This window comes from Parasteatoda tepidariorum, chromosome 5 (genome assembly GCF_982258835.1).
Source record: "Parasteatoda tepidariorum strain Cologne lab strain chromosome 5, Ptep-v5.0, whole genome shotgun sequence".
Classification (NCBI taxonomy): Eukaryota; Metazoa; Arthropoda; class Arachnida; order Araneae; family Theridiidae; genus Parasteatoda; species Parasteatoda tepidariorum.
The window spans coordinates 103,720,795-103,735,686 of NC_141759.1; the positions used below are offsets into that span (position 1 = coordinate 103,720,795).

The following is a 14,892-nucleotide window of genomic DNA, read 5'->3' on the forward strand; positions in this document are numbered from 1 at the left end:
AATTTTTGAATTTGAAATTTAAAATTTTTACTTCCTGTTAACTTCAACAAAAATTTTGAGCCCTGGTTAAAAGAGCAAACATCCATTGCTGTCTTTCAATAGTAAAATGACCATTGTAGCTCCTTGAGTGAAATTGAGCCAATATCAAAAAATTTGCAGCTTTTAGAATAAAATCATTCTGTTATGAAAGGATACTAATTTGCAAGCAGATAACTTTGGATTGCGTGTGCAAATAGTAAATTTTTTTAAAATTTTAACCATATGCCGATTCTTCTCCGGTTTAAGTCAAAATTACCATCTGTGGATGAATGAATGGGTCTTCCTATAAATGGGTGTGACAGAAGTCTAAGAATAACAACTCTACATAAAGGATACAATATTAAAAATTATCAATGTTAGTTAATTACCATGAACAATAGTCGTATCAAGAGGAGCTAAGGCAAAACTTTCGGCATCATTGGTGATCAAAGTGGTGTGGTCCAATGGTGGAGGGGGAGGAACAGGAGGAGGCATCTCTGGAGTACTATTTTCAGTGAAGCTGCGAGCTGGAGACTGAGCTGGGATCATGGGCTCAGGTTCAGCCATTCTCAATTCATTGCACGCTTCAGAGGAAGGTCCATCGTTATGCAAGAATTCTTCAGCGGGAGCCTGAGCCTGCGACGGTCCAGGAGATTCTGGAGAGGAAGGAGGAGAGGGGGCACCGATAGACCCTGGTGCCATATCTGAAATTAAAAAAATTCATGCTTGATGTACTTTCAGAAGTATGTATCATCCTTAGCAGGAATGGCAAGTTTCTTTAACAATGGAAAAAACTACCCGAAAAAAATAAGGGTTTTTTCAACACAAGTAAAAGAAACTCTTTTTCAAAAAGAAATATTAAACGGTTTATTGTTGAATTTAGTTCTTATAATAGTATTAATTTTTAAGATAGTTGATATAGTATTTTTAAACAACTGAAAATGAAAACCAGCAATTGAAAAAAATTTTTTTAATGAATTTCTTTAGAATTTAAAATAGCTGCAATTTTACAATATACCTAAATGAGTGCATTAAATCACACACCAACCATGCCGACGGAAGACGTTTTCGCGCCCTAGGCGAAACTGAAAACAGCGCCTTTAATTCATTGATTGTTGGTGGTGGCTTAAGAATAGAAACAGTAAGCTTAAACTTTCAAATATAATTATATTTTAGAAAAAAATTAAGCAAGAAATGGTATAATATTTTAAAAATTTGATATTAATTTTAAGCTTAATGAAGATAAACTAATAGGAAGAATCAAGCTAGAAATTCTAAAGCTTTTAAATCCTTTCTATGTCAATTTAATTTTATACAACTCTTTTCTTATCAATAAAATTTAAGCATTTAAATATTAATAAAACATAACTTAATACTAGAAGTTCTAAAACTTTCAAATCCCTTCTACGTCAATTTAATTTTATATTACACATTTCTTATCAATATAATTTAAGCGTTCAAATATTAGTAAAACATAATTTAATACTATGCTGTACGTATTAGGGTCCTTCAAAATTATTCCTTTCCCATTCAGTTACAGAACAAATACAACAAAATTATAAATCTGTTATAAATAGGGCTTTAAAAAATAAGAAAAATTAGTTAATGGAAAAAACAGGGAACACCAAAATGTTGCCCTGACTCATTTCATTTGCAACCAATCACTGAACACATTAAAGGACTTACCATACATATCATCATCACTTTCATCATCCTGTTGCTCTTCAATAGGTTTATCAAGAGGAAGAGATTCTTTGTTTGTTGGTTCGGCTACAGGTTCAGGTTCTGGAGCAATGGATACGGGATCATCAAAAAGCCCCGCAGGTTCAAATAAATTACCAGTCTCACCATCTATTCGGGAAAGAAGTATTAATTTGACAGATATAATAAAAAAATGATAATCCAGTTTTTTGAGAAATTTACTACTGTTTAACGGTACCTTCACAAAATACTATTAAAAAAGCAAGCTCTAAAATCCCCCCCCCCCATCTTTAAAAATTTTGCTGTTGTATCCTCGAAAAAACAAACAAACCTGGAGTTAATTACGTCTTTCAATTTGCAATGGAACCCACCCGTGGTTTGCTATTATGATATAGTAGAAGAATTCGCTTCCTACATGGTTTGTAAGAAGCGCACTTTTTATCCTCATGCCGGGAAGCCGAAAATTTTAAACATTATCCTAAATTTATACTAATAGACCTTTATTTTCTTTTATGAAACATTTCTGAAACTTTTTTCTATATGACCCAGTCGAAAATGTTCTCATAATGAAGATAACTTTCAGTGCTATTATTGTTAAATGTATGTTTCTAATAAATTAAAGTTGAAATTTAATTGTGGACAATGATTTTTAAATTTGGATACAATTTTATGCCCAAAATTAGCAAAATTGTTTTTGAACATATGGGAAAAATGTATATAGAAATTTACAAGTCATATTGGAAATTATGACTTGTAAATTTCTATATACATTATGACTTGTCCATAATAAAAATATTTTCTTATTTTACCATATTTTTGTGTTGATTTGTTAACATAAATTTTTAATTTTCACAAAATTGGTACCTCTTAAAAAAACTTAGACAGAACCCCGAGTGAATTCTAAGAGACTGGAGCAAATCACTATGCAATAATTAAAATCCAGTTTATCTATATTGCGAATTTTGACATTAACCAAAGTTAACTGTTTTGATGTATTTGTATTCTTTGTTTGGAGGAGATGTGTAATATTTCAAAAGCTCACTAGCAAGCAAAATAAATTAAAATAAACAAGGAATTTCATAAGACTTATTTATCAGACAAATATGAATTCCGTAATGTTCTTCAGTGCAAATCCATGCCTGCCAACATTGGAGAAATAAAACAGAGATTTTAGCAACTTTTTTTAAGCTACGAGTAAAGTTTTGATACATCATGCATGTAAGTCAAAAAGAGAAACTCAAAATTGGGAATAACATAAGCACTTACATTTAGCGAAGTAAAAAATATGTATATAAATCTTAATCTAAAGAAGAGGTTTTTAAACCATTATTTATAATTAATTAAACTATAAACACTCAACAAGCTGCAATACAGACAATAGCACCATCTGTTGAAGTATAAGAAGTATTTTTACCATCAAGGGATATATTATCAACCAAACAAAAAATGTTTTTAAAATTTTTTTCAACAGATATTTAGGAATTTGAGAATATATGGGTAAACAGGAGATAGTCGTAAAAGACAGGAGTCTTTGTTAAAAAACAGGAAACTTGGCAGTTATGCAAATGACTTAACAGTAGAAGTTACAAACTCATCTAAATTATGTACATGTTCGAACAATGTACCTGAAAAGTTTTTTGTGCCGCTAAATACATTTCTAGTTTTTAAAATAGTAAAAGATTATTTGAATAAAAATTTAGACCTAAGCCATACAGTTAAAAAAAATAACTTCAAGTACATTTTTATCTTATAATTTAGGTTTTTTTTTTTTTTTAATAAAAGAGTTTCTGTTTTTCATTTTGCAGAACAATGCTTCTGAGGTTTTTCAAAAAAAAAAAAAAAAAAAAAAAAAAAAATTTGTACAAACATTTTCCAATTTTACTATATTTTTGTACAACTAAACTATGACAACTAGTGTAAAAAACATGTCTAAATACCTAACAATCCTTCACCAATGGTACCACCAAAGCCATCATCTTTCAAGGGTGCCTCTAAAGATGGCTTTGCTATTATGCTGCTATTACCTCCCTGGACAGCACCCTCATCCTGGTTCCTGATTTCTGCAGTCGCAGCCTCTCCTTCCAGCAAAAGATTCTGACTGTCGAAATCTTCGATGCAACCCACGTGCCTCTCTCCCTCAGGCTCATCGAAGCCCAAATCATCTAAAATTTAATAATAAAAAAAAAAAACAATTTAAATCAGATTACTTTCTCGCTCATAGCTGCCAACATTGATAACTAAAAATCCAGCAGATTTTGGGAAATATAAATTTCCATGATAATTGTGGCATAATGTGCTCAATATTTTACAGATAGGGATTTTTATAGTCATCAGAAAAGAAAAACTGCATTATTTTCCAGTCATGATTGGCATTAAATACGCTTGAAATGTGAGATAGTTAAAAGATTTTTAATTAATTTAAAAAGGGAGTTCTGAATAAAAATAAACTACATATTTTAGAAGAAAAAATAAGTTTTAAAGTGATTTCTATAAATGAAGCATGCTTCATTATATATTAGTAATACTTATTTAAATATTAAAACAATAATCCATGCAAAAACTATTTGAATGGAGATTTTTTTTAATGAAACTTTAGGGAATTTTCTAAAATGCACAAAAACCAGGAGAATTTTTATTAAAGCTAAGACTGAGAGAAACTAGCAAAATTCAGTGGAGTTGGCAGCTGTGCTAGCTTTAAAGGTTTTTTTTAAAAAAATAAATATAAATTACCAAAACCATCATCCGCTATGAGGCTTAAGTTTCCATAATCTTCTTTCAGTGTAATGTCCTCAGCTCTGCTCTGATTTAAAGTGACTTGAGCATCCATGTCAATCCTAAATACAATAAAGCAATTCAGATTTTATTATAAAATTTACATGTATTTATTGAACAATATTTCAGAAGTTTTTAATTTTCAAGATAAAATAGTCTTCCCTGAAAAAAAAAAATTTTTATTTAGCCTCTAGGGAAGACAAAATTTGCACAAAATGAACAAACGCAAGTTCCATGATACTATAAAAATAACTGGGGGAAAAAAAGGTATAAAAAAATTCTTTTATTTTATTTTTTACTATAACCATGTTAAATTACAATGTAAATTAATTCACAAAGTTATTTTTAAAACACTAAACATATTTAAGATGGATTAAGATTAAGAATAGTGTATTAAAAAATATTGGATCGATTTTACTTCAACCAAATTAAAAAACAGTAATAAGAAAAAATAAAAAAAGAGGGACAAATGTGCTGCATTGATTAATTAGTCTACTACAAATCTGAATTGCCACCAAATCCCTACTCAGTCATATTTTGTTAAAATGTAAAATAAATTTTTTTTTTAAAAAAAGGAAGAACAAAGATGATTTATCAAACTATCTTTTAAACTTTTATGACTCTGAATTTTTTCCCCTTTATATTATTAAATTGAAATACTAGTGGAAGTCGGTCATAATAAATATTTTTTTTTTTTTTTTAAATTCTTAAATGAGAATAGAAAAGCCACGAGCATTTCTAAACTCAGCATTGAATATAATTCTGCAAAAAAAAATAAATAAATAAATAAATAACAATAATAATTTAAAAATTTATACAGCAAAGAAAGCAAATAGGAAAATCTTTACCCTGTAACATTATGCGACAATGGCACCATGAGTCGGCCAAGGGTCAGAACATTAATAAATAGAAATTTTTGATTATTGTGCAGATAAATTTAAGTTTTCTGCTAAGCAGATTTCAACTGTTTGTATAGCTGCCAACATGGATTTTAATAATATAAATTTCATGATAATTGTTGCAAAATACACTAAATATTTTACACATTGGGAATTTTTAAGTCATAGAAAGAAAAAAAAACTGCAATATTTTTTAGTTATGATGACATTAAATGATAAGTATTATGTTTATTCATAATTTTAGTCATTGATATTTTTAAAACATGAAATACTAAAAAAATTATATGCAGCATAATTTAAATGAATAATTATTAAAAGTTTACATTTTTCTCTTAATCATATTTATTATTTTACCAGAAAAATATTTACAAACGAAAGAGATGCCAAGTATAAATTCTAGTTCTAATATTTTTAAATAATATATACAAGAATTTTTATACATAAATGTGATTGATGATTTCTTGAAAATTCTGGTTACCAGATTTTTTTCTGGAGCACAATCATCTATGTACAATCATTTTCTGGAGCATAATTGTCGCAAAATATACTAAATATTTTATGCATAGGGAATTTTTATGGTCATCAAAATAAAAAACTAATATTTTCCATTTGAAATGTTATGTATTACGTTTATTTATAATTTTGAATAACAATAGGCATTTAATTTATGAAAGATAGAACTGAATTTTTTAAATTATGCTCGCTTCATAATGTATTAGTGACACTTATTTAAATATTCAAGCACGAAAAAAAAAATTCTATTTCAATAAGAATTTTTTAAGGAAACTTATTCAACTTTTGGGAATTTTTCAAAATATGCAAAAACAAAGAAACCAGGAAAAATTGGCAAAATCCAGTAGAGTTGGCAGCTATGTGCTTGGAATTAATGAGCAGTAACTCACGTAATATCGGGCATTGCTGTGTCAAAATCGTGGAACACTTCTGGAAGAGTAATGGCTGCTACGGCGGCTTCTCGATTTCCTTCTGGTAAATCCACCACACCAGGCCGAAAAGCTATCTTAATCTTGATGAAAGCTTCGTTACAGTCGGCTAGCAGATACTTGGCTTTGCGGGAATAAATGCGGACAATGCCGAGAAGAAGATGGCCAGATGTTCGAAGAGCCATTTTCACCTGGAAAAGAAATGTTCTTTAATATATCTTTAAAAACAATGAGTACCTGCCAAACTTTAAAGCAGGAGGATTTTGTGAATGACATAAATTTTCAAAAAAGTACGTTGGTAAAAGCGCTGCATCAAACACTAAATGCAGCATCTTCCTCTTCCAACAAAACCAAACATTAGCCTAGGCTTTGAGGAGTAACTTTTCGTCAATAATTATTTCTACTTTACTGCCTCAATAATAAAAAAAAAGTTAGCCACGTCTGAGAAGATATTACAAACTATCAATTAAAAGAGGCAGAAAAAGTCATTAAAGAATATCATATCAGAAGATAAAAAAATAAAATCAATTATAAAATTCGTTTATTCAGAGATAATTCAATGCAAAAAATAACTTTTAGTTAATGATTTATTATTTACATGGCAAAATATAAAATTGCAGTGAAAACCGTTCCTGAGAAATTAAATTTAAAAAAAGTCCTATGCTTAAAATTGAATGTCAGAAACTATTCGACCAATTTTGTATTTTGCCATGTTAATTCACATACTTTATAATGGTGTAAAAATTTATACAACTTACAATTCATAATTTTTTCAACTATCATTTAATAAAATAATGAATAATAAATATTTAATAAAATTTTTTTTTGTATGGAATTATCTTTGGATAAACTAATCTCATAATTGTGAGCAAAACTTTTTCAATTTCCATAAAACTTTCTCGAGATATGCAAAAAAAAAAAAAAAAAAAAATTAACATTTAGCAGTCCAAATTTTGGATTGCTCCCCTCACCAAATTATGGGCACCTAATTTCCCAGATTGCGACTACCTTTTTATACCTTGGGGGCCAGAAATAAAAAATCCGTTGAGAAAAAAAAAGGTATGTTTATTCAGAAAGTATGCTTTTGTGTTCGATTTTATAACTTAAAAAATTGTTTGCACTTACTATTATACTTGAGGTCACCTCCTTGAACCATTAAAATTGAGTCCTTGGAGATGAAGATTCGATCATTACATAAAAAGTTATTCAGATTAATCCATTTTTTTCGACGCACTGTACATCCCTACTATAATGCCTGTAGATCAATAAACAATATCTTCAAGTGCTGTAAAAGTAGGGATGTTACGAAAATTTGGCCGATTTGAGAAACCTTCAGTCGGTAAAATGCTTGGCAAAACATTTTTATAAGTATTTTTCCACAATAAATTTTTTTTTGTTGGAATTTGAGGCAATTGTGGAGAATGCTTAGTGCGGGCTCTGCACCAGCAATTTACAATCAATATCAGGGTGGAGGTTTTAGATGTCCTAAATTGATTTTGGACATGGCACGTGGGTTTTACCGTCCTAAACTGACTAAAATTGTCCTAAACTGTCTTAAAGTTTAGGAAAATTGGTAAAAGGTAAAAAATTGGTAAAAGGTAAAAATTCTGAAAGGTGTAACCATTGTACACATAATTACATATATTAATAAATATTTGATATATTTTATAAAATTTGCTTTTAACTTATTAAAGGATAATAATATAATATAATAGGAAAATATTTATAAGTTCTGAAGCTCCACAATTCATTGTACAACAAAATTGAATACCTTATCCTAAAATATGAATAAATATGCTTTTAATACTGATAAATTATGTTTTTGCATAAGGATAAATAATGTAATATTAAAAATAATAAACTTTTATAATAAAACAAAAACTTTCTTAATTTTGTTTCTCGTTTAAAAATTAACCTTTTATTTTTCAGTGTAGTTTTTTTTTTTAAATTGTGACAATTTTAATATAAGGGTTTTGGACAGGACGGTTTAAACCGTGGATTAATCCATTCTGTCCTGAACCTTGCCAATTTGGATCAATATATAAACTGAAATACAATGCAATAAAAATACAATTGAAAAACAACCTTCGGCTGAAGACATTGTTCAACACTGCTTTCAATATTTGTTTCAAATACATGAGCCTTAGTCAGCTTTTTATCCCAATGAGCAGCCAACCAGATACGAGCCAGGGGACCCTTCTTGGCTAAGACAAAATGTGCATAAAACATAATTCAAGTCTGAAACAAAAAACATTAAAAGATAAAATCACTTTAATTATATCATCAATTGAACTCAAATTATGCAAAACATACAGAAACAAGGACACATGAGATAATTAAGAAATATCGTTAGTAAAACCAGTGTTCTCCTGAAACATTTTTAGGAGGGCGCTTTGCCCTGCTTGTCCTTTGATCCCTATAAATGTGCACTCTTTGTAAAAATAAGCCGCACATCGCTTAAAAATACTACCTCTTTAGACACATTATATTTTTTAAAAAAAATCACTGTTTAAAGAATAATTAAACATTGGTAAAATTATCCATGTTTACAGCCTTAATAATAAATAATATTGTATAAAAAATATTGGATTTAAGAACTATAGAGAAATCAATATCAATCACTGCCAAAAATTTTATAGAATTATTGCTTTAAAAGTAAATACTCAAATGCATGATTCGAATTTTCCATATTGCTTGAAATAGAGCGGGAAAATTAAAATCCATGTGAAAATCAATATAAAAAACTGCGGAAAATGCAATCAAAACATTGCATTGATTTACGACACTACCGGCTTAAATTGGGAGCATCAAAAAGTAATTATCTTAATGCATGATTCAAATATTACGTGAAAATTTTGTGTAGAAAAGAAAAAAAAATTCTTTTGTTACTTTTCAAAAAGAAAAATCTGTCTGCAAGAACTCTAACATTCCGCGGCAATGTCGCCGTGTCACTGCAATTCTGCCACGAGGAGTAAGGATTATTCTCAATTTGATAAATTTTAATAAGTACCTCTTTTTTTTTGAGGGGAGGGGGCATCAATAAACTTTTTAATGGTTTAAAATGCAATGCTTCTATATAAAAAAAATGCAATTTTAAATATTTAATTACTTATAATTTTCAGTTTTAATTATATAAAAATCTTTCCAAGTTGTGTAGCAATTAATAATTTACTTTTAATTCACTCTTTTTGAAAAAAAAAAAAATTTATGCCCAGAGATTATTAGCATGCCTAAAATTACTTTTACAAATGAAAAATTATTTCTCATTCCATTCTGCAATGAGAGATAGTAATTTTTTGAAACATACACATAAAATAGTCCCCCCCCCCAATGCCCACCTGTGTTAACATCCATCAACTCAGGTATTTACAGGGCGATTTTGTTGACCTCTCTTTCAGAGGCACCATATTAGTTGGGCCAACATCGCTCCCACAATGAGGACAGATAGTACAGAGAAGGAAAGAATATCCATGCCTTGCCCGGGATTCAAACCCAGAACCTTTCTGATGCAAGGACAGTTCCCTGCCCCCTACACATAAAATAGTATAAGAGGGTAATTTTTTAAGGTGCTAAATGACATCTATATGTTGTTTTTTTTTTAAACAAAAATATGCAAACTTAAAAAATCTATTCGGCATCTTGGCCAATGTAGTTGGCATGACAGATCACAACACGGAAATATCCCTATGATTGATAAAAATGTTTATCAATGCTTCAAGAGTTAATCAATGGCTGCAAAAAGTTTTTCATTTCATCTAACTCTGATGGCAATAACAAATAAGTATTTTGGGGATATTTTGCATTGTGATCCATCACGCCAACTACAATAGCCAAGTAGATTTTAAACTTGAAAATTTTAAAAAAACTTTTGCCTGGCTACAAGTTATACCTTTCAATTTTTTTTTTTTTTAAGTTTCTGGCGGGCCACTGCTCGAAAGTTGCCAAGACCTGGCGATTATTGTGCCCCAGTTCATGCTACAGAAGTTTCCCCAGTATTTTTTTATGTAATAATTTTATTTTTCGCAAAATTAAGAGTTCACTTGTTAAATGAAGTAGATAAGAAAGTTTACTTAAAAGAAATAGATAAGAAAAAAGGACAAAAAATATACAAGTTTAGTCTCATACTTAAAACTATTAATACTAAAAGAAAGAAAAAAACATACTGTCGGAGGATACCAGACATCTGGCGCCTCAAAGTCAGACGGGATATCCCATTTTCGGCCAATGTAAGATCTGTTGCATCTTAAATTATGACAGGAAATATACCTTGTATTATAATTTCTTGTATAAATTTACTTTAATATATTTTTTTATTTTTAAAAATGGGGTACCAAGGCGACATGTAAATGAACTAATTAACTGTAATACAGAATAGTAATACTCTTAGTCACTAATTCAATGAACTGACAAAATTTTCGTAATCTTTACCTCTGATTATTATTAGTTAGCATCCCAACTACGCAAACCATACAGAAGCAGGGATATGCCAGATAATCGAGAATAGGGGTTGCTTTATTGTATTAGTTAAACCGCGAATAAAATATGTAACTTGAAGTAAAGTACAATAACCTTTAATTTCAACATAGTCAAAAGAAGTAGCAGCTACAAATTCGTTTTATGAATCACATTTCGTCATACAGTCAAACTCGTTTATAACGAGCTCGGATTTAACGAGAACTCGGATTTACCGAGGGAAACGAGAATTTTTGGTTGGATCAATGTTAAGTCTATGGAACAGAAGTCGCTTTTAACGAGCAAGACCCTGTTTTAGAGAGCAATATTTTTCTGTCTTGCAATCTTTTTTCTAGTCTTTCTGTCTTATCTTTTTTTCAAAATGATAAAGAAATGCGAGGGAAGGGGGTTAGTTGTCATTAAATTAAGAGAAGTATTTAATTAAATTAATTAATGTAATTAAAGTAAGTAAGTATTAATTAAATTTTGAGTAAACTCAATCATTTGACCTCTCAAGCCCCCACCCCCTCTTCTGGTTGCACGCCTGTCTTAAGGACCTGTTTATTACGAGCACTCGGATTTAGCGAGTACATGTTACGGTCCCTTTGTGCTCGTTATAAACGAGTTCGACTGTACTAGGAAAATTATCGTATCGTAATCCAGAGGTATAACTAGGGAAAATAGCGCCTACGGCTAATCTTAAATTAGAGCCCTGCATAAATATGTTATTTATTGTTTAGAAATTTGGGAGCCCTAAAAATGTGGAAATACCACATCAAATTTAAAAATATAAAAATGTACACCGCCGGGGATGGCTACGAATTATACCCTTAGAATTGGTCCCTTTCCGTGATTTTTTATTTATTTTCACTTCTCACGGGCGGCTGTCCAGAAGTTGCAAAGCCTTGTCAATTGTTCTACACACAGGTCACGATACGGAAATCATACCAAAACAAACTAATTAAGAAAATAACTTTCAAAAAACTATCAAAAAGTGGCACATAGTTACGGATCATTTTCATATTCTCTAAAATTCTATGGATACAAAAATAGGAAAATAACTTGCGCAAATTTTATTGCTTCGCGAAGAGTTTCCTACAACACACACTGAAAAAAAAATTTAAAACCTAATTGACAAAATAGCACTTTTAGGATGTAGATTAAGCCATAAAACTGGCACAAGACTACTTATAAATATGTAGTTTCAACAAAATGCAGCCCCTTTTTTGAAAAGAAGAAAGAAAATCACTTACTTTCGTTAGGGGCTTTCTAATGGTATCTAATTTCGCACGTTTCCGAGAAATAGAAATTTTTTTGATGGATTTCACATATCAATATTACGTATATTTTGAAATTGAATTCAGTTTACGACTTCACCACATCAATCAACCAAACCCACTCTTGCCAGATTCTAGGTTTACAGCTTTTCTGTTTGTCAAAAAATTTTCAAAATAGCATTGCGCGGGAACATTCAAAAAAACCTTTGCAAGGAGCATTCTCACTCAAGTGCATGTTTGAAGATTGAAAACGAAAACGCGATTGGCTAAGGTTTAGCAAGTAAATAGAGTTTACCAATCAAATTCTCATACGCACACGCGAAATACTGTCATACAGTGTAAATAGACCCTAAAATTACTCCACGAAATTTTCTTTGGAAAAATTTAATATCAAAGGCTAGCAGCCAAAGAATTTAAAGATGTCATTACTGATAAAATTTCAAGCAAAAATACTAAAAATGAGCCTGAAAATATACAAATTTTTTTTGTATGTTTAATTTCAGCTCAGGTACTATTTTCGCTCAAACAAAAAATCGCTTACGATCGAGAAGTTAATTGGTGAGCTTCCTAAAACTGGCAAAAATTTAGGAAGTTTCCGGTGCATCCCTTCGCTGATGTTGTGCTTACGAGGTGATGTGTGAACAGACTTAATATTCTAGAAAGTTTTATAATTTTTCCATTCATAAGAATTTTTAGTACTTTGAAAATTCTAACAGGCCGTGAGCCTAAACAAATTTAACAAAATCAATAACACAACATAAATGAAGCGTAAGGTTTGCATGTTTTGAGTATTATCCCTTATTTGACTATATCAGGGTAAAATAGCGCCGTTTGCTGTATTTTGGGCAGGGTAGCAAGTTTACGGAGTTTTCCAAATTCATTTTTTGTTTGTTTCGTTGAAAGTTACATTGGAAGAATGTGTTATATTGAAAACACGACAAGTATTAAATCTTACGGTGAATTTTGTTACGCATTCAACCATCCTTAGTCGTATGCGAATTTTACGCATGCAGGAAGAATGCTCTTTTATTGGCCATTCTCATTACGTGTAATTTGCGTACACAATTACACGTGAATGGATTTATTCTACGCTGAAAACCGCTGCAGGCTATGTACCACCCATATTTCCCAGTTACTGTATCTGGTGTATTGTATTTTATTTTATAACTGTCGTTGAACAGCTGACCCAATATTGAGTTTACGTCTGCCAATGTTCAACTCCGTAGCATTGTTATTTTAAATCCATTCCAGAAGGCAAGGATACTCCAGGATCAGGCTTTGAGAGAAATTCGCCTTCTTTGAGGACTTTTTGATGGAAATAACATGTATTATAGTTACACGGAGAGGAAAACCACAAAAAGCATTCCGCAGCTAGTGTAACGGAAATGGGATTCTAACTTTTTTTTAAACTCAAAAACTAATTAATAACTTTAAAAGAAATTATGGAAGAGAAAATGGGCTCATTCTTAAGTCTATATCATATACTTTATGAGAATATTTATTGAAATTTATAAAAATCGAGGTTAATTAGTCCCCGATTTTTTTATTGTGGAATACTTTTTTGAAACTGTACATAAATATGTACGCAACAGAGTTACAGGATAAAAAATGATCAGCAGACATTTTTTAGAACACTCATTTTTTTATTATTATTTTTTGATCTGTTGCCATTCGCAACTCTCATAAAAGTAATATGAATAGTCATGTGACATATGATGTTCCTACAATACTCCCTCACCAGTAACTAAGTTACGATGCTTGGCAAGTATGTCAAATTTGTCATATAATTACATTATATGTCAGCATATATACAGTTCAAAAATTATACTACATAATGACTCATCATAATACGAAAACATATATACAAGATATTAATATAACATATATACAAATTATACCATTCTAGTTTCAATGCAATAAAATATATATATATAAAATAAATGTATATGTATCTAATTAATACAGTTTTGTTCTAAAAAGCGAACAGGCTTTTTTATTTTTCTGCCAAATCTAGACATTTTAACATTTTGCTCGGAATTGGCTGCATTTTCTTGTAATTTATTTGATGTTAAACATTCGTTAGGTTCTGCAGCTTTTAGGTTTTCATCGTAATCTGGATTCTCATTTTCAGAATTCAGTAGATAAGCTGGTTTAAGCCTGTCTATTGAAATGCTTACGTTTTTTCCTTTATAACTAATTACAAAATACTTTTCTGACTTATCCATCACTTTATAGGGTCCTTGATAAGGAGACTCTAATGGCTTCCTGACTCTATCAATCCGCATAAAAACATGTGAACATGAACTTAAATCTTTGTGCACAAATACTTTGTTCCTTTTGAAATATTTTGACTCTAAAGGTTTTAATGTTTCCATTTGATTTTGAAGATTGCTAATAAAGTTTTCCGTGGATGTTGTCACTTTTGAGTTATCAAAAAATTCACCAGGAAGTTTAATGCATTTACCATAAACCATCTGAGATATTGAATAGTTGGTGTCATCGCGTAGAGCAGCTCTGAGACCAAGTAAGATAGTAGGAAGGGTTTCAGACCATTTAATAGAGTTGTGTGCCTTTATTGCAGTTTTCAATGTGCGATGTTGACGCTCAATTTTGCCATTGCACTGAGGATGATATGCAGTTGTTCTGTTGATTTTTACTCCACATAAGTTGGTAAGAGATTTAAACGTTTCAGAATCAAACTGTGATCCTCTATCGGTAATTACTCTGTATGGCACTCCAAATCTAACTATCCAATTTTCATAGAAACATCTGGCGACTGTTTCAGCTTTGATATCAGGTATAGGAACTACTTCTATCCAGCTTGTAAAACGG

General features: G+C 30.4%; 1 protein-coding gene across 1 annotated transcript in view; it reads right to left on the reverse strand.

Moving 5' to 3' along the window:
• vtd (RAD21 cohesin complex component verthandi) overlaps positions 1–12,684 on the reverse strand; it is a 28,024-nt gene extending 15,340 nt beyond the window's left edge. Inside the window, exons 1-7 of the mRNA XM_043049325.3 lie at positions 12,037–12,684; positions 8,417–8,569; positions 6,293–6,522; positions 4,450–4,553; positions 3,657–3,881; positions 1,705–1,869; positions 408–722 (exon numbers count right to left, since the gene is read on the reverse strand). Of these exons, the coding sequence (XP_042905259.1) occupies positions 408–722; positions 1,705–1,869; positions 3,657–3,881; positions 4,450–4,553; positions 6,293–6,522; positions 8,417–8,560 (1,183 nt within the window). The 5' untranslated portion in view covers positions 8,561–8,569; positions 12,037–12,684. The remainder of the gene's footprint in view (positions 1–407; positions 723–1,704; positions 1,870–3,656; positions 3,882–4,449; positions 4,554–6,292; positions 6,523–8,416; positions 8,570–12,036) is intronic.
• Between the last annotated feature and the right edge of the window lie 2,208 nt (positions 12,685–14,892).